Source organism: Phytophthora infestans, genomic scaffold (genome assembly GCF_000142945.1).
Source record: "Phytophthora infestans T30-4 supercont1.29 genomic scaffold, whole genome shotgun sequence".
NCBI classification, from domain to species: Eukaryota; Oomycota; class Peronosporomycetes; order Peronosporales; family Peronosporaceae; genus Phytophthora; species Phytophthora infestans.
The window spans coordinates 165,220-183,030 of NW_003303730.1; the positions used below are offsets into that span (position 1 = coordinate 165,220).

Sequence of the window (17,811 nt, forward strand, 5' to 3'; positions counted from 1 at the left end):
CCAAGCAGCTGTACATGGTACTTCAGACGCGCATCGCGCTGTTGCCTCTTGTGTACGTCAAAGCTGTTGCCTCAGGCCCTGTTGAGTGGTTGCCCAGGTCTGTTCGATACCGTCCAGCCCCTTCAGATCATGTCAGTAGTATGCGCAGGGTGTCCGAGAACGACCCAGCCCCTCACGGGGCTCACACAGCTCCGAAAATGCTCTTAAACTGTCTATTATGACGCTATGCTATCTAAGTGTACAGGCGCGGGGCTCACTCATGCTCTTAAAGTGTTTTTTGTCTTGATCTCTTGTTCTTGAGCTGTCCTTGCACTTGGTCTTGGGCTCCTTGCTCTTGTGAGACCGACTGCTGCATTCCTTTCCGTCCCGCCAGAAGTGCTCTCGCAAAGTGTGTTTTGATGCGGGAGCTCACACTTTAAGAGCACCTCTGTATTGCGGAACTGTAACGACTCTTCCGCATGTGGCTGCAACTTCGGTTTGGCCAATTGGCAGCACGCGCCACTCGCTTTTGGAGCGTGGACACTCGCGGTGGGTCTAGGACCCCTAGGCGCGTGCATGGTGGTAGACGCTCCCAGTCACACCCACCCCAACCTGATTGCGATCGCTACCAACTGCCATACCACTTTGGAGTCTCGGGGCAAGCCTCAGACTGTATCCTGAGAGGTCTCTCTTGAATATATAGTAGGGCAAGGAGCCCCACGCCCGTACATACATGCATCTACATCTACAACTACCCTACTGCTATTATACAGCCAGCGCACCTTGTCCTCTCCGCGCCGTCGCTCAAAAATCCAATTTTGTGTTTTGAATGAAAAGTGAGTCGAAAAATTTTGCCCAATCAGGGCGCGATTTAATTGTGTCACGCTTTTGGATATATTTGTAATTTTAGCATAGTTAGGTCGAGTCAGAAAGGTAGGCGCGGTCGGTAGGATAGGAGGAAACTGTATAAGACAGGCCGAGTGTAGCCATGCGAAAAGGCAGGAAAAAGCAGCAAGACGGGGAATGCGATGGACTGACGGACGGACAGACCGACAGGTTACAAGGTTAGAAGCGGGGAGACTAGCGCTCTGGGCGCCCGCTCCGCGGACGCTAGGGCATGGTTGGTTGGTGTAGTGTGGGCTGTCCGCCTCCGCTGCGCTACGGCGGATGGAAGAACATTCTGAAATCAAAGCTAAATGTATTATCTGCATTACGTGCCCTACCAAGTCCGCGTCCCAAAGATCTCCCTGTACACAATATTGTTGGTGTGTACGTTCCCGTCCTCACCGATGGCCTCTGGATCCACCGCAATCTTGATCGCCTTCCTTGAAGTAACTCTCGACAAAGCCACATACAGCTGGCCATGTGCGAAGACCGGTGATTCCAAGTAGATACCCACGTGGTGGATCGATTGTCCTTGGGCCTTGTTGATAGTCATGGCAAACGCTGGAACCACGGGGAACTGCTTACGCTTGAGTTTGAACGGGAACTCCTTGTCATCGTCCTCACTATAAAAGACGATCCGAGGAATGAACACCTTCTTACCCTTGAACGGCCCGGACATAATGCTGGCCTCGATGCTTCTCTCGCGCAGTGACACAACCCGAAGCCGCGTTCCATTGCAAAGTCCTGCGTCGCCATTCAGGTTTCTAATCATGATGATAGGTGTTCCAACCTTCAGAACAATCCTGTGCGGAGGGATACCGGAGAAGTTAAGAGAGTTCAGGAACTCCTGCTCAAACATGTTTGCGTCCGCGACCCCTTCGAGGCTGTCCACCGAGAGATACTCCTTCGTTTCACCCGATAGCCGTTCCGCAACCATGTCGTTGATACGCCGAACACTTGCATTTGTGGGGGCTAGTATGGCCCGCTCAACGAAGTATTCATCGGGTAAATTCTCAGTATCAACGCCCGGGTACACCGCATCTATCAAGGCGTTGACATTGCGGACTCGTCGGTCTTCTTCAACTTCGTCCAAGTCTCGCTCGTGCTCCTCGTCCGCCGGAGGTAGTAGCCTGAAACTTGGGGGAGGCTCCATATCCGCGTCTTCTTCATCAGAGGTAATTTGTTGTACCCGTCGTTCTGGGATGATACACATGTCGCGTGGAAGGCATATGTCGCCATCACCGATCTCATGGTTGACTGGATAACGGCCTTCTCCGATTTGAAGTAAAAATTCAGAGAACTCTGCTAGCTCAGCCGCACTGGCCGCGTCTGGGGCGGTGCGGACACGCATGTTCTCGGTCAGCCGCACTTGACGCAAATGCTCCCATAGCGGGGAAGACTTAAAGCAAGCTTGAATCGTCTCCGCACGCGTAGCATCCTTCAGTACAGGTAGAATCTGGCGGTGATCACCGCTGAACACCATTACCTTTCCACCGAACGGCTCCAGCTCGTTCTTCATGATATCCCGAAGCGACCTGTCAACAGCCTCAAAGCAAGCTCGGTTCATCATCGGCGCTTCGTCCCAAATGATCAAACTCGCGCTACGAATCAATTCGGCTTTTTGGCTCTGCCATGAAAGGCTGCACGTCGACGTCTCTGTTAGTTTGAGGGGAATCCGGAACGTTGAATGCGCGGTATGACCTCCAGTTAACAGAGTGGCCGCAATCCCACTCGATGCAACCGCGATGGCAACCTTACGTTGCATCCGAACGTGAGCGAGTATTTGCTCGAGTAGAAACGATTTTCCTGTTCCACCCGGACCATCCAAAAAGAAAAGCTTCTCCCCTCCAACCGGTCTGCTCACAGCAGCAATAACTTGGTCAAAAATATCCCTCTGGTTGCTGTTCAAGTGGTCTGCCTGCTCCGCAACATGCTCCAGTTCGTTTTGGGGGTACGCGTCAATCTCTTGCTGGACAACATCAACAGACGCTGAATCCGGGTCGTCTACTTGAGCGGATACATCGTCGTAATCGGCTAGCAGAGGAAGGCCGTACATGTCGAGGGACTTTTGGTTCGAAACCAAGTAATCAGCCAAATTCTTCAACGCCTTGTACTCCGCCATTCGAAGACGCACCTCCTCTTCGCGTACATTAAGCCGGTCTGCGTCTCTTTTCTCAATGCTTCGTGCATGATCCTCTGACATATCCTTCTTGAACCTATCCCATAGATCTTTGGCATTACCAGGCATCGAGTAAACCAAAATGATGCCGAAGAGTTGGCGTAGCTGGTACGGCATCTTGACCTCGGCGGCTTCGCGTAAGCAATGTATCCACTCGTCGTCATTTTCCAAATACCCAAGCGCCAAAGCGGCTTGCTGATATGTAGGATGTTCCGTACCATCAACCGTTCGAAGATCCGCAAAGGACTTAGGCGAGCGTCGGTTACACAGGAGAAGTCGCAAGTAGAAGCGTTCCGGGTCCTGCGGAGATACGTGTACCAAGCGTCCCAGAGAAGCAACGTACTTCTTGTACGGTTCCCACGTCTTGTGTTCCGTCCACCTGTACTTCCGCGGTACATCCTTGTACAGTAGATTGACCGTAGCTTCTGGGTTACGCGCGCACAGCTCGAAAAACTCCGTCAGCATTGATCTGTCCCCGCGGTTAATCAAGTTGTGAAGCTGGGGGGTCGTCGCTTGGTCGCGATAAGCAACCATGCTCATTCTTTCCAAGTGGATAGGTAGCGTCACGACAGAATGTGTTGATCCTTGTGTTGGATGCATGAATAGCCGCATGCAAGCTTCTACCGGAAAAATATACCTCCCAAGGAGATACTGAAGAATTTCGTTCGCCCGAATTTCTTCGCCTTCAATCGTGATTGTCGTCATGTCCGAGCCCTTGTAGACGTACTTGTAGATGTACTTGATGGCCTTGTTCGTGGCACAAACCTCGACGTTAATGTGGCAGTTGTATTTCTGCGACAGGAACGGATTGTAGGGGACCACCCATTGATTGATGGTCGCGTTGTCCCATACTTTCCCCTTATGGCACAGAATTCCATCCGGACGGCGACCACGCTTATACCTGGGGTATTTGTCGGGGGTCATCACCGTTTCGTCCGCGAGCGCCTTTGGGAACTTCTTGGAACACCTTCCGTTCTTTATACACGGGCAGCTCGGGTTCTGTTGACCACAGGGTCCATGCAGCATATTAGAAATCACCGTATCGTACAGCTCGGGGTACTTCTCTTTATCCGGGAGCTCCGAGGACACCAGCTTATCGACGTCTTCCTTGGTAGTGGGCTTGTCCTCCGGACGCAGGATAAGCAGTATGTGGGCGTGGGGAAGACCACGCTTCTGATATTCCACTACGTGGACTCGAGCGGCTTGAATCCCCAGCACACCCTCATCGAGGTCCTTGTTAAGAGCTTTTAGTTTCTCCATGAACACGCGAGCCACGATGTCCGGTCGGTCGGATGCTTTCTCTCCAGGGCGTAAGTTTTCCTTGATCTCAGGCCAGTTCGGGTTGCATGTCATCGTAATGAACAGGTTCGGGGCTCCTGTTTCACGGACGATAGCCATGGCATCCAAGAAGCGTTGGTACATGTAGCGGGGACCACCTGTAAACTTCGGAGGTATAATTATCTTGCGTCCAACCTCACCCGCATCTGGCTCCGCCGACTCCTGCTCCGTATAATTCCCACGCCGAGTCCTACGTATGGCCGCCTCGTCGTCAGCTGCCATTCTGTGGATTTCAACAGACTCGCCACGCAACGCGTCCGTGAGTCCCTGGAGGGTTTCCAATCGATACTGGAGCTGGTTCTTCTTGATGAAGCGCAGGCGCTCTTGTTCGCATTTGGCCCATTGGTCAACGCAGTATTGCTGCGTCAGTCGCCCACCGCGCAGGATAAGCGAATTACTAACCGTCCGGTCGTAAAGCAGATACGCCTCATATTCCCGAACGGACATGGTTAAGGGGTCACCGTGGCGATCGACGGGATTACCAACGTAGGGGATATCGTAAGTCCAGCCATTATCCCCGTACGGAAACAGTAGAGGGTACTGCAGCGGGTCGTAGGTAACGCTCGTCTCAAAGATGCGCTTGAAACCTCCTCCTGTCGTGTGTAGGATTATATCCCGATGTTCAGCCGCGTTTGTATCGATCACAACGGCTGCCACCTCCGATGCCGTTGGGGTGTTATGCGTACCCGGATTCGCATTCCGTGTCACGTGCAGACGCAGCTTAAGGTGATCCCCCTCCGGAAGAAAATTACTCAAGGCTAACGACGGGTCATGGTCATCAACGTCTTCCCCTGCCTCTCGGCGTCGTTCGTGCTCCCTGATGGCTGCTGCATACGCATCCCAACCACGATCTATCAAAAATCTACGCGCGTTGATAAATTCTTGTGTGTACGGGTTGTGCGCCACCATCATTTGGTCAATCGTTTCCATAACGGCGCGATCGAGGCCTTGGGTCATGTTCATACGGCTTCTCACACGGGCATCCATGTCGGGATCGTTAAAGTAAACTTGGGCATACATGGAGCGGCCGAATGCTGGAGGTAGTAACGATCCCATGCGATGACACACTGACCCTTGTACACGGAAGTTGTAGACACCATTCCGTGTCACGCTTTCGTCAACGCTTAGAGGCCGAGACCGCGAAGCTCCCATGGACGTAAAAGCGAATACGTTGTTGTAGGCCCGGATTGACCGCATGAAAGTCGGGTTTTCGAAAAGTGTTAGAAGCGCATCAGGGGCTGTTCGCGAAGTCGGAACGAACACCAGTCCGTTACGACAACAGCATCCGTCTGTCTCTTGCGGAAACTTCCAAGCGTTGCAGTAGTGACAAACTCGCTCGTTCTCCCCGTTGTCGTCAGTGTAACGCGTGAAGTAGTGGCGCCCCCCGGAAACGCTGGAAGGGTCAAAACTTTCGTGGTGTGCGAGGCCCTTCTTATACTGCCGAGACCGCCGGCGGAACCGCTCGTGCTCTTTTCGCTGATCCCTTTGTTCTTCCGTCATGGCTTCTCTTCGAGCTCTGTGCGCGGCTGCGTCCCGATCACGCTCTGCTTGACGCTGCTCATACGTCATGTCCCCTCTGTGGTCTCTCCGTGAAGCCGTATTTTGATCGCGCTCAGATTGGCGCTGCTCATACGCCATGCCCCCTCTGTGGTCTCTCCGTGAAGCCGTATTTTGATCGCGCTCAGATTGACGCTGCTCATCTGACATGCCTTCCCGGCGAGCTTCGTGCTCCACTGCATCGCGAATCCTTGCATTTTGACTGGCCTCCTCTGGTCTTGTGGCTCTGTGGTTGGCTTGCGCGTCGCGGCTATATGCTCGATGAACCGAGAGGTCTTCTGGCTCCAGTCGACCCCGTCGGACCCTCGCTTGTTCGGCATTTCGGCCGCGGTCTCGAATAGCCTGGGATTCGGATCTGTTAGCTCTGCGTATGCGCTTTCTCTCCGCGTCTTTCTCTCGTGCCCGTTGTTTTTGTGAGCTCGTCATAGCAGCTCGCCTGACGCGGGCTCTTTCTGCATCACGCGCACGTGTAGCTGCTGCGCTATCGTCGACCGTAGGTCCTGACATTCCAATCTGAAAGTCGTGGGTATCGTGTTGCCTGTCGCGACGCGTCTCCTCCTCGAATCGTCGTTGATGCTCCGCAGGATCGTCTTCTTCCGTTTTCTCCTCACGCTCTACCGCCGGACCAGAAGCTCTCATCTGTCCGGATTCAGTTGGTGCTGGGGTTTCAACTAACTCGAGCTGCTCCAATTCTTGGATTGCCTTGCGGTAGCGGGCCTCTGCGCTACGAAGCCTCTGTTTACGGAGATGTCTTTCCTTACGCGACTCTTCGTGGGATTGGGATGCGTTCTCACGCCGGGCTCGTTGTACGCGATCATCTAGTTCCTCGCGGGTAATTCTAATCATTGAACAGAGTTAGTCTAGTTAATTGTACAGCAAAGCCCGCTACTCAGTTGTTGGGAAACCTTTTCCTTTTCCTCGGGGCTCTTGCCATGGCCTCGTATCTTGAGCTGGACTGTCGCCTGATTTAGACAGAACAAAATCACATTGGCTGTTAGACTCGAAAGTCTAAGTGCACTGGGAGCTACTTTACAGCTATTTCATGAATATAAGCACCAGAACATGGACACAGCAGCTTAAGCAACGTGGTATTCGAATAGAGCCCCGAACTTTCCTTTCCAGTACTAATCCAGAAGCCCTCTGTGAATAGAACACACCACTGTCATTTCCATCCCGGCTCCTCGGATTACAAACAACTTAGGGGTATCGTCACTCTAGGGGGCTTGTTGGTCCAGTCAGCTTTTGCTTAGGCCCTCCCCTTGGCCGACGTGTTACAGCCCTCAGCTCACGTTCCGCGGGCCCAAATTACCTTGCACCGCTGTGGACCAAGCAGCTGTACATGCTAATTCAGACGCCGCATCGCGCTGTTGCCTCTTGGGTACGTCAAAGCTGTTGCCTCATCCCTGTTGAGTGGTTGCCCAGGTCTGTTCGATACCGTCCAGCCCTTCAGGTCATATCCGTAGTATGCACAGGGTGTCCGAGAACGACCCAGCCCCTCACGGGGCTCACACAGTTCCGAAAATGCTCTAAAACTGTCTATTATGACGCTATGCTATCTAAGTGTACAGGCGCGGGGCTCACTCATGCTCTTAAAGTGTTTTTTTGTCTTGATCTCTTGTTCTTGAGCTGTCCTTGCACTTGGTCTTGGGCTCCTTGCTCTTGTGAGACCGACTGCTGCATTCCTTTCCGTCCCGCCAGAAGTGCTCTCGCAAAGTGTGTTTTGATGTGGGAGCTCACACTTTAAGAGCACCTCTGTATTGCGGGACTGTAACGATTCTTCCGCATGTGGCTGCAACTTCGGTTTGGCCAATTGGCAGCACGCGCCACTCGCTTTTGGAGCGTGGACACTCGCGGTGGGTCTAGGACCCCTAGGCGCGTGCATGGTGGTAGACGCTCCCAGTCACACCCACCCCAACCTGATTGCTATCGCTACCAACTGCCATACCACTTTGGAGTCTCGGGGCAAGCCTCAGACTGTATCCTGAGAGGTCTCTCTTGAAAATAAAGTAGGGCAAGGAGCCCCACGCCCGTACATACATGCATATACATCTAAAACTACCCTACTGCTATTATACAGCCAGCGCACCTTGTCCTCTCCGCGCCGTCGCTCAAAAATCCGATTTTGTGTTTTGAATGAAAAGTGAGTCGAAAAATATTGCCCAATCAGGGCGCGAGTTAATTGTGTCACGCTTTTGGATATAATTGTAATTTTGGCATAGTGAGGTCGAGTCAGAAAGATAGGCGCGGTCGGTACGATGGAAAAAACTCTATTGGAAAGGCCGAGTGTAGCCATGCGAAAAGGCAGGAAAATACAGCAAGAAAGGAACCGGACGGACTTATTGACAGACGGACGGACAGGTTACAAGGTTAGGGAGCGGGAAATGTACAGTACTTCACCCCGTTTCCGCGCCCTTGGACCTTTGATAAACTTCCGGATGTGATGCTCTTGAATCGAAATGAACTATTGATTGCTAGCCAAAATCTGATTTATTTGCAAATCCTATATGGTCTACCCCTTATGTGATTGGCGACGCTCGGTCATTGGCGACAAATCCAGCAGCCAATCAAATTGATTTAAATTTCGTGTCGTCGCGCTTTATGTGCAATGTAATTTTGAGCATGTACCGGTAATACAGTCGTGCACCTCGTATTCGGCGGGGTGGAACATATAGAGTCTACGAGCTGCGAATATTTATAGAGGAGCAGATGAAATCCAAATGTACTACTTTGTATTACCTTAATTAAGTACAAATCATAAATCCATCTTCGACACAATACCAGTGTGATTCTCACAGTTTCGTATGGTCAATGTCGATACGTCTTGCCAACCTTCTGAGCACCACTTCATTGCTGTATAAATATTGACCTTTGTAAAACAGAGACAGTGTCCATGATGGCTCTGTATGGTGAAGTGATTGAGCTGATACATCGTGGCGGAAGTGCGGCGTTTCATCCCTCCTTGAGGTTATTTGGTCCAAAGGAGATGGGCAACTCATTTGCGCAATGCATGTGGCCCAATCATTAGATTGTGCAGGTTATTAAGCCATACCGGGGCCGAAAACGAGGTGCACGACTGTATAGTTTTTCTAAGCAGGTATCTTTTATGCTGGCAGAAAGGCTGGACCACCTCAAGAATTTGACTGTCGCCAATCACATAAGGAATACGGTACTTCAAAGTACGTTCTATAAAACATGTAAAAGAGCGAATTTATCTTAAAGATAGGCCTGAGTTTACGTACACCGACCGGTAATCATGAAGAGAGATGTTCTCTCAGATTCTTTTCATTTCGGAGCTCAATGCGGTCGATATCGCCAGCACCATTCTTCAATTCGCAACACAGTTCACAACTGCCGTCCTCTGAAGTGAACCCGACTGAGTCATGCGCCTTAGTTACATCCTCGTAGTGGTGATTGCAGTCACTCTACAGGCCTGCGTCTGTGCTATCCCCGTCATAAAAGAAGCCAACCAGGTCATGCTCGCTAATGGACCACTACCTAGCATCGTCAATACGGAGGGTGGGCGACTTTTGCGTGGCGTCAAGAAGCGTACAGCGGAGAGAGAAGTGCAGGAAGAGAGGATGTCTGGCGCGAAACTCAGCGAAAAGGGGAAACAATTCTTAAAATGGTTTTTTCGTGGCAGCGATACACGCGTTAAAGGCAGAAGCTGGAGATAAGCGTTGGGACACGGCGAGAAACAGTGAGGTTGATCTGGCGGTTCTCATTTCGGCTGCACCTTGCAACTTTTGTTCTGACCTCATAAAAATGAAGCCAACTTTGTCCATTCTTCGGTCACATCATCACCTTACTGAAAAACAATTCTATTACTATGAAAAAGCTATTGCTGGTCATGCTCCACTTTGCACAGACAGGTATGCTCTCATGTTGTCGACACTCGTGAAAACCGGCACAGGATGAAGGTATTAAAACGGAAACGCGACTAAATTTTTTGGCCGTTTACAGCGGGAAATTACACACTACTGAGTCTGTACTTTGGGCAGGAATTATTTTTCTATGTAACCTTCGCATTTTTTTTATTCGGGGAACGCAATAAACAAATACTACAGTACATCAGCGCAAGACACAAATTAAAAAGAATACTCAAATACCACACTTGATAAATAAATAAAAAAAGTTGCGCTTTTAGAAAAAGGTCCTTCACTGGCGACCCGGAGTCGAGGTCTCTTACAGCCCATAGAGCTTGTAATACCATGAACCGTAACGCTGTCTGAAATTGCTGAACTCGGCAGGGATTGGGACGACCTTGGGGCTATATTTCCTCGCCAACTTCCAGAACAACCGCTCCACGCTCGATTTATGTAGTGACGATAGTGTCATATTCTCTGCATGCCGCGAAAAGGACTCGAGACTCGAGTGACTCAGGAGTCGCTTTATCCTTTCCTCATCTTCCATCTCGTCACAGTGTATCTCGTTCGCGTGGTGACGCAAGAAACTCTTTCCTCCATCAACACCATGGTCTAAATCAACGGAAGCAATTGTATATGGCGATACCAGCATCAACCCGCTAAAAGTTCCACCGTAGGCTGCGGCTTCAGCGTTAGTGCTTGTCAGGAGAACGGCTATTGAAGCGACGGCAAAGACGCGGGAAACATGCATTGTCAACTGGTTTGCTTTAGGTTTCCAGCGACCCTGCTGAGCTCTCGACAAACTGAAGAATGGATGCAATTAGATACAAAATGCGTTGACAGTCTGTGGGTGCGGCACAAACAAACAGCAAATATTTCCCGTATACTTGCTTGATGGCGTTCGTTACAGATGGAACTACAGCTAGCCTGGTGAGATCCTGGTACTGCACGCTTGCTTTCCATTCTGCATCTTTTTGGTGGAGCTCGCTTCTTTTATTTTTTTGCAGAATAAAGCATAATATATGGTACATTTCAGCATGCATGATTCTCTATGAAGAAGAGTTACAGTGAATATATAAATTGAATTGATCCAGCATTACTGCTGGTACATGAATGTTGCCTTTCATTAAACACGAATAGGGTCGTGCAATGTCGTCCAGCAGTCCCTGTTGACCCAGCTAACCCTCAAGATCGGCTAGTGCAGGACGTACGAAAATTCTTGCGTGCATTCGAGTTATGGGAACGATTGGATATAAAGTGCGCTTAGTGCACATTTTCAGTGAATTTGATTCTCACACCTGTTTTTTTGTTTGCTCGTACAGGCGTTGACGCGACACTTTTAGTAAGCGATTGATTATGCGACAGAAATGGTAATCGGTTATGCGACACTGTCTTAGATGCATTAAATTATAATTGAGTGCTGTGCAACCAATTTATACCTCCGACCTTGTAGAAAATAGGCGCTGTCAACGGACGGTTGATTCATAGCTACACTCCTAACTTAATGTTGAGGTCTGTCAAATTATAATCAGGAAGGAGTTCTATCAGCCAGTCTAAGCCTAAATCAACCCTTTACAGTACTGAGTCTTAGCCTTACAAGGTCGTGCGCGACTTGGACATGTAGAGAAGCCGATGAGCTCCGGACTCAGCCTTGAAGCCCCAAACGTTCGTTTTTTAATCTGGCTGAGGAGACTTTTTAATTTACCCCCTCTACAGTTTTCATTGCCCACTAAAAGTGATCTCGGCGGATTTCGCCGATGATGGTGTCCGTGAGCTGCAACGATTAGCACACAGCACTGCTGCGACAGCACGACGGAAAAGTTGAGCCTCAAATTGGGGCACTTGAGAACCACGTTGGGGAGGAGAAGAGGCTCTTGCGAGGCCGCAAAGTGGTGGACGATGAAGACGACGACTATGGCATCTCCGATATCGACGATGACGACGAGGAAGAGAGGAAGGGCGGTGCTAACCTCTTTTCCAGCTCAAAGCTTGACCAAACGCTGAGCGGAGTCAAGGAGTTCAAGAGATACAAGAATTTGAATGCATACGGCTATTCCCCGAGCACGCTTTAAAGCAAGCTGGAACGTCTGTACGGCGACAGATACAGAAACCTCTGGCAGAGATACCGCGCCAACTACTACACCATCTAAGACTGCTACACGTGTCGGCAAGTCCTGTAGTCTGCGTCAGGTTAGCACGAGTCTGACTGACTCACGACATTACTACAATTTTCCTACTCTGACGGATAGCAACAATAAAAAGATGCATCTACAGATATTCCTCACGATTATGCAGCGTTAGCTGGTGTAGTTAAGTCTTCCTTTGTCGATTAAATTTTCAGGACTCCGATTGTTTGCTTCATGAACAAGAGCAAATGCATGTAGTTGCTAAATGATGGTGGGGGCGATTGGCACGTAAATGATCGTCACCACAAGAGAATTAATAATATATTAAGACTTTGGTAACGAAGGATACCCAGCCTGACTACAGTAGTACTTCCTCTGTCCGGAAATCTTAAGAACTAGAATAAAGCCTAAACTAAACTTAAATAATTGTGCATAGTTTTGCGGATTGCTGTGAAAATTCTCAAATATTTAATTTACATGAAACCTATCCAAAGGAAGCATCTAGTATTTTATTAAATCAATACTAGGAGTCTGACATTATTTCAGTTTTCAGTAATCCTTGGAAAAAACTTAAAGCACTTATCAAAATACCAAAAAAAAACTAAAACAAAAATAATTATTTTTAAAAGCTGAAAAATATAAATAATTTTAAAAATCAGCTAATGGTGGGATACCTGCTAGTGAAAAAAAAATTATAATAGTAATAACAGCAATCGTTCGGCTAATAAAGTGTAATTTTACTACCTGTACTTAAGTTTGAAACATAAACCTCACACCTTGAGCAAACAAACCACGAATCGTGCGAGAAATTGGTTTGTATGTAATATAAATAAAATCCCAAACCACAATTACTGTCGGCGCTGGTTTGCGGTAACATAAATCTAATTTTCAAGCCAAAGAGCCTGTTTGGAGTTCCGCACGGTTATAGGCTTGAATATCCTACGCTACAAGTGAGTGCGTCAGAAGATCGCACCCTCCCTGCAAAGCCGCACCCTTTCAAGATACTTAGCTGTTTTCCTTAATGCCGTGACGGGTGAGAGCTATGTGGTATCGATCATTTCAAAAAATTCCTTGTCGTTTCCAGCAATTCCACCAGCACCAGGCCTGACAAACTTACATAAAGCTGCTTAGATTTGTGGAGGAGAACGTGCAGCTAAGCCAACGTCAACAAATACTTTGAGCCCCGGTGCTACTATTCCAGTGCCTCCACATGTGACTCAAGCTATTCGCGATTACGTCCCTCTCGACGGCTTTACTGTGGTTTAAAGCGCAGGGGGGGGCACTACATTATTCTTGACTGGGGTGTTCGTGTCTCAGCTCAACTGGATGACAAGGAGTACGTTGGCTGGATCTGCCTAAGAAGTCATGAATGTCGCCTTCAAAACAAAGTTATCCAGCTTGTACGGCAACACCTCAAAGGGTACAAAGCATTTGGGGGAAGAACATTTGCTCATTGCCACGAAAGTGACTGTCGAGAACGAAAGAAAAAGAAGCCGTGCGGAGCAACTTGATCGAATTAGAAATGTTGTTGTGACCGGAGATGACAGCAGACGCATTAATTTACTCCTCGAGACTATGCTTGCCGTAAACAACAACCTCCCGTTTCGAATCGGAGAGTACGAGGAATCAGAGCTTCTTGCGGACTTCACGCTCGGGGACGCGTTTCGTGTCACTATCAACAATCACGTTGTTACGAGGTTGATTGCCGAGGTGTATTCTAGCGCCAGAACATCCGCGTGTGATTACATAGACCGCAGCGGGGTCGTTGGCGTACCGACGTTCACAGTGGTGTGCGATATGTTGGCATCAAAAACCCAGAAATCTACCAAATATATTGGCCTTCGACTGTACTTTGTTGACAGCGAGTGGAAATTTCAGTCAATTCTACTGGGAACCCGCCATTACGAACATATGTAAGATGAGAGGAGTAAGGGGAATCGTGAGCCTTGAAAGCGGTAGATTCCCGAGCTACTGAAGGATTTTCAACTTGCGGTTAGAGGTCTGTATGGCTCCACCAGCGATAGCGGTTCAGACATCAAGTGGATGATGAAGACAGGCCTTGGACTCCAGTAAGAGTGGTGCATGCCTCATCTCACAAATGCCGCAGCCAAATTTGCATTTGGTATTGTCCCGCAGCGCCAAAGCCCAAAACACGCTGAAGGAACGGATTGCTTTCCCGTTTTACACGTACCACACTTGCCATTCGCTCTAATGCGAGTATACGAAGTCTTTTCGCGGCGCTTTGTGAGATGGCAAACAACGGTTCTTTGCATCATCTTGGAGCAGCGTTGGCAAAGGCCTAGGGTTTCGGCACAAAGCGTAAAGTCCGGCCGGGTCCTTTGGCCTTTAAATGTGGCACAAGGCATTTTTCGTTGATTCGGCCACGAGTCACAATGGTTCGTTTTACTTAAAATACTACAAATAGTATAAAACCTGTCAGCCAACACTCGCCTGGCATAACTCTTAAGAGTCCGATGCGCGGCGGCGACGGAAACGAAGATCGAGCGCTCTCGACGGACGATAACGCAGCAAAACTAATGACAATGATTGAGAACTCCAGGTCGTTTCGCGGCCGCACCAAGCTGGTTTCCCGCCAGCTCAATGCGGCTCAGAAGGTGGAGGTGGGGTTGTTCTCTTATGATATCGTGCTGACGCTGCAACTTGGACGTGTCAGTGCAGCGTCTGCAAACGTGCACCAGTGTGGCAACAATCTTGGCTCAATTGAATACTCCTTGTCTTCTACTATGAGTAGAGTGTATTCGAAGGTCCCAGTTGTGCGTCAGCTTCAACACCATGAAGTCCTACAAATTAATCGTGCGGGACGTCTGGTAACCGCTTTCACGCTCTTACGCACACTACCCATGTTTACTGTTAGCCCCTAGCGAATAGCAATACCAACGTCCGCTGCAACCAGGCGATCTAGACAGTGAGCGTCGCGCCTTAAAGTACTTAATGCTGACAAATATCGAGAATGGAGACCGAGAAACTCTCGTGAGAATTGGAGATTATCAGTACTATGGACTTGCTGGTTTGCGTAAAGATTCCAAAGCTGCTATTCGATGGTCCAGTCGAGCAAGTGCTAAAGGAGTTGAGGTAGGAGCGTACAATGTCGGCCATAGGTACTGTATAAATTCGGCGATGGAGCTGATGTAAATGTGGAGCGAGCACAACGCTACTGTTATCGTGTACTGAAGTTATCGACGGATACTATGGCAGTGCAGTTGGCAATACTCAATTGGATGTTGACGACATATGCGAATGTTCCGACTAGCACGGCAAACACTTGGGTTCGAGGTAGTAGTAAGGCTGAAAGTTTCTTCGCCCGTGTTCTTCAGCTTTAACTGACTGATACCACCACTACTCGCTCGTTTGGGGGGCGAATAGATTCTCTAATGTGGCCTTCTGAGCACGAAATCCACGCAGCTCTTCTTGGGGGAAATCAGGGTCATTCTCGTCCGGAAATTCGCGCAAAACCGCCGTAGGGATAGCCTCAAATTCGTTGTCGTCGTCAATGCAATTACGTGGCACACTGTATTGAGCAGCAGCATACCGCAAGTCAATCTCTTCATCACGAAAAACCTCCTTCAGATATTCAGCCCAACCCTCGAGAGTTCTTCCATCGCTAATACCGTCACCAGGATCCTCTTCGTCACCGTCTTCATCCGTGCTATGCAGCGGGCCTGGTGGCGAAGGGACAAACATTATGTTGCGCCCTTCGCGAAGAATTTCACGCTCCACAGGTGATATCGGTTGCTTTTTGTTTGCATTTTGAACCGAGTTTTCCAATGATCGTTGACGAACATGCTTCGCAATGATGTGAATGTCAAGTGCTTTGCTTGATTTCATGCGGTTGCGCAGTGCTGTATAAATAAGCCCGAGCTCACTGAAAAGTCGTTCACATGTAGCAGTGTTGACAGCAATGGATAATACTGCCATCGCAAGCTTTGGTAGCATACTGTCTGGTCTTTGCTGGCCAACCCATCGCCAATATTTCCAGGGAGAGCTCTTAAATTCACTTGCTTTAGTTCTTGTGAACTTGCCTTCCATCCAGTCGAGCATATCACTTCGAATGACGCCGACATCCTCTGTAGAGAATATCCTGCGATAATAGTATACAGCAATTGAAGGAAGGCGGCCCAGCCCTGAGACCTTCGTAGTCGGCAGCGCTCGAGCGTAATCTGCATACGCTGGATGCAGTGCAAACCCCAGCATGAAGAGCGGTTGTTCACACTGCCGCCATCTTTCCTCGACACACTTGACGAGCTCATCACAACTACCAGCAATATTCCGAAATCCGAGGTAAATATCACGATAGGATATTACTACGTCACCAACAGTGTTTTCATCGCGCTGGAGTCTGTACGATGCGTACGACAACGGTGCAATAACATTTTCAGCACTAGTCAAACTTGTCCAGAAGTCGGCATCACCTAAACAGCGCAGACTCGATGGAAAGTCGCTATCCATCCCGTACTGGTGGTGGAGCATCTGAAGAGCGGTCTTTACTCGAAGAAGTGACGCGAAGCAGCCCTGCATGGAGTTCCAGCGAGTTGCACAGAGTGTTCGTAACCCAAGTGTCTTGCCGTAGAACCTCTTCATTAGCCTTCGTACGTGTTGCAGCCACTTTGCAGATGATTGGTTGATGATATTAACGGCAGCCGCTGCCTTGCCGGCTACTCCGCGAAACACCGATTGTAAAACCGATTTAACGAGATTATTAATGTCATGCGCAAAACAGCGCACAAACACGAGCTGTGGCCACCTAAGAGCCAATATACGCCGTGCACGCCCACATTGTCCGGCGTTATCAGTAATGATAGCACCAATATTCCACCCCTCGTCAAGTCCTTGTCTGATAACTTTCTCGATATCATCAGCGACTGCTAGTCCATCGTGCCGATCACCAACCGGTGTCAGTGCAAATGTTAAAATTACCCCAAAAAGTGTCAACTGGACGCCCAAATTGTGCTCTTTTGAAATGTTCATCCACACACCCGATGACAGGTTGACACGTCCACCAGTTGACGCTTGCATATCACTCAGTGCTTTTGTCTCCTTAGACCGGCAGCGCTGTGCATGCTCAACAACTACTCGGCCACCAAGTGTACGACGAGAAGGTAAAATTGCTGTCAAACCCGGGAAAATCAACTCTAAAAACCGCAGCACCGATTCCTGCTCAATAAACCGATCGGAGAGATGATTGTCCTCGTGAAGCTCGACCAATGCGCACTCAATTTGTTTAACCTCGCTCCTCGTGTACTGTCGCCTTTGTTTCTTTTTTGCTGGGGTTGGCTTTGTGCTGCTTAAAGGAAAGATGTTGCCGAGCCGCAGGTTCGTTGAGCTCGCGCTCGCTTCGCCGGACGTGACATTGGCTGGGGAGGCCGATTACACGAGCTCTGCGATCGTGTTCGTCTAGCAATTCCTTGCGAAGCTGTCGGTGATCGAGCTGCTGTCATTACTGAAGGTGTCGCAGCGGGTGTAGCCGCAGGAGTTAATGGAGGGAACGCGCGAGAAGCTGCAGTTGGCGTCGCTGCAGGACTTGGCACGGAGGACACGGAGAGTGGTGATACCGAGCGAAGCTGTGCAGACTGGTAGCTCACACATCTGAAGAGATGGCTGCGGTAGTTACGCGGCCTGCCTACTATTGGAACAGGCAGCGTGGCTGCGTCGCCATTAGAGTAGGCGGCTCTGCAATACTTGCACTCTGTGTACTTGTATCCTCCTTTTGCTTTGTCTAAGTCATCTAATGGCACGAAGTGCACGGCTTCTGGGCACTCTGGACGCCCACCGGGCATCCTCTAGACAGGGATCGGATACGCAACTGAAACGTGGTCCTGTAGTTTAAAACTGGCCGGGCCGGCAGGGGCCACTAGTTTTGGCCCCG

At 49.5% G+C, this 17,811-nt stretch overlaps 4 protein-coding genes across 4 annotated transcripts; 1 reads left to right on the forward strand and 3 right to left on the reverse strand.

Annotated features, from left to right (window-relative positions):
• Nucleotides 1-1,198: 1,198 nt before the first annotated feature.
• PITG_13451 (helitron helicase-like protein) lies at nt 1,199-6,784 on the reverse strand (the record flags this gene model as incomplete). Its single annotated transcript, XM_002899635.1, has 1 exon — nt 1,199-6,784. One exon carries the CDS (start codon nt 6,782-6,784, stop codon nt 1,199-1,201), a length of 5,586 nt encoding a protein of 1,861 aa, XP_002899681.1.
• A 2,534-nt stretch (nt 6,785-9,318) lies between these two features.
• Nucleotides 9,319-9,612, forward strand: PITG_13452 (secreted RxLR effector peptide protein, putative; the record flags this gene model as incomplete). The annotated part of the gene is made up of 1 exon (XM_002899636.1): nt 9,319-9,612. One exon carries the CDS (start codon nt 9,319-9,321, stop codon nt 9,610-9,612), a length of 294 nt encoding a protein of 97 aa, XP_002899682.1.
• A 508-nt stretch (nt 9,613-10,120) lies between these two features.
• On the reverse strand, nt 10,121-10,552 carry PITG_13453 (uncharacterized protein; the record flags this gene model as incomplete). Its single annotated transcript, XM_002899637.1, has 1 exon — nt 10,121-10,552. The coding sequence occupies one exon, from the start codon at nt 10,550-10,552 to the stop codon at nt 10,121-10,123; it is 432 nt and encodes a 143-aa protein (XP_002899683.1).
• Nucleotides 10,553-15,769: 5,217 nt separating this feature from the next.
• On the reverse strand, nt 15,770-16,463 carry PITG_13454 (uncharacterized protein; the record flags this gene model as incomplete). The annotated part of the gene is made up of 4 exons (XM_002899638.1): nt 15,770-15,787; nt 15,843-16,172; nt 16,251-16,326; nt 16,447-16,463. The coding sequence occupies 4 exons, from the start codon at nt 16,461-16,463 to the stop codon at nt 15,770-15,772; spliced, it is 441 nt and encodes a 146-aa protein (XP_002899684.1).
• Nucleotides 16,464-17,811: the final 1,348 nt, after the last annotated feature.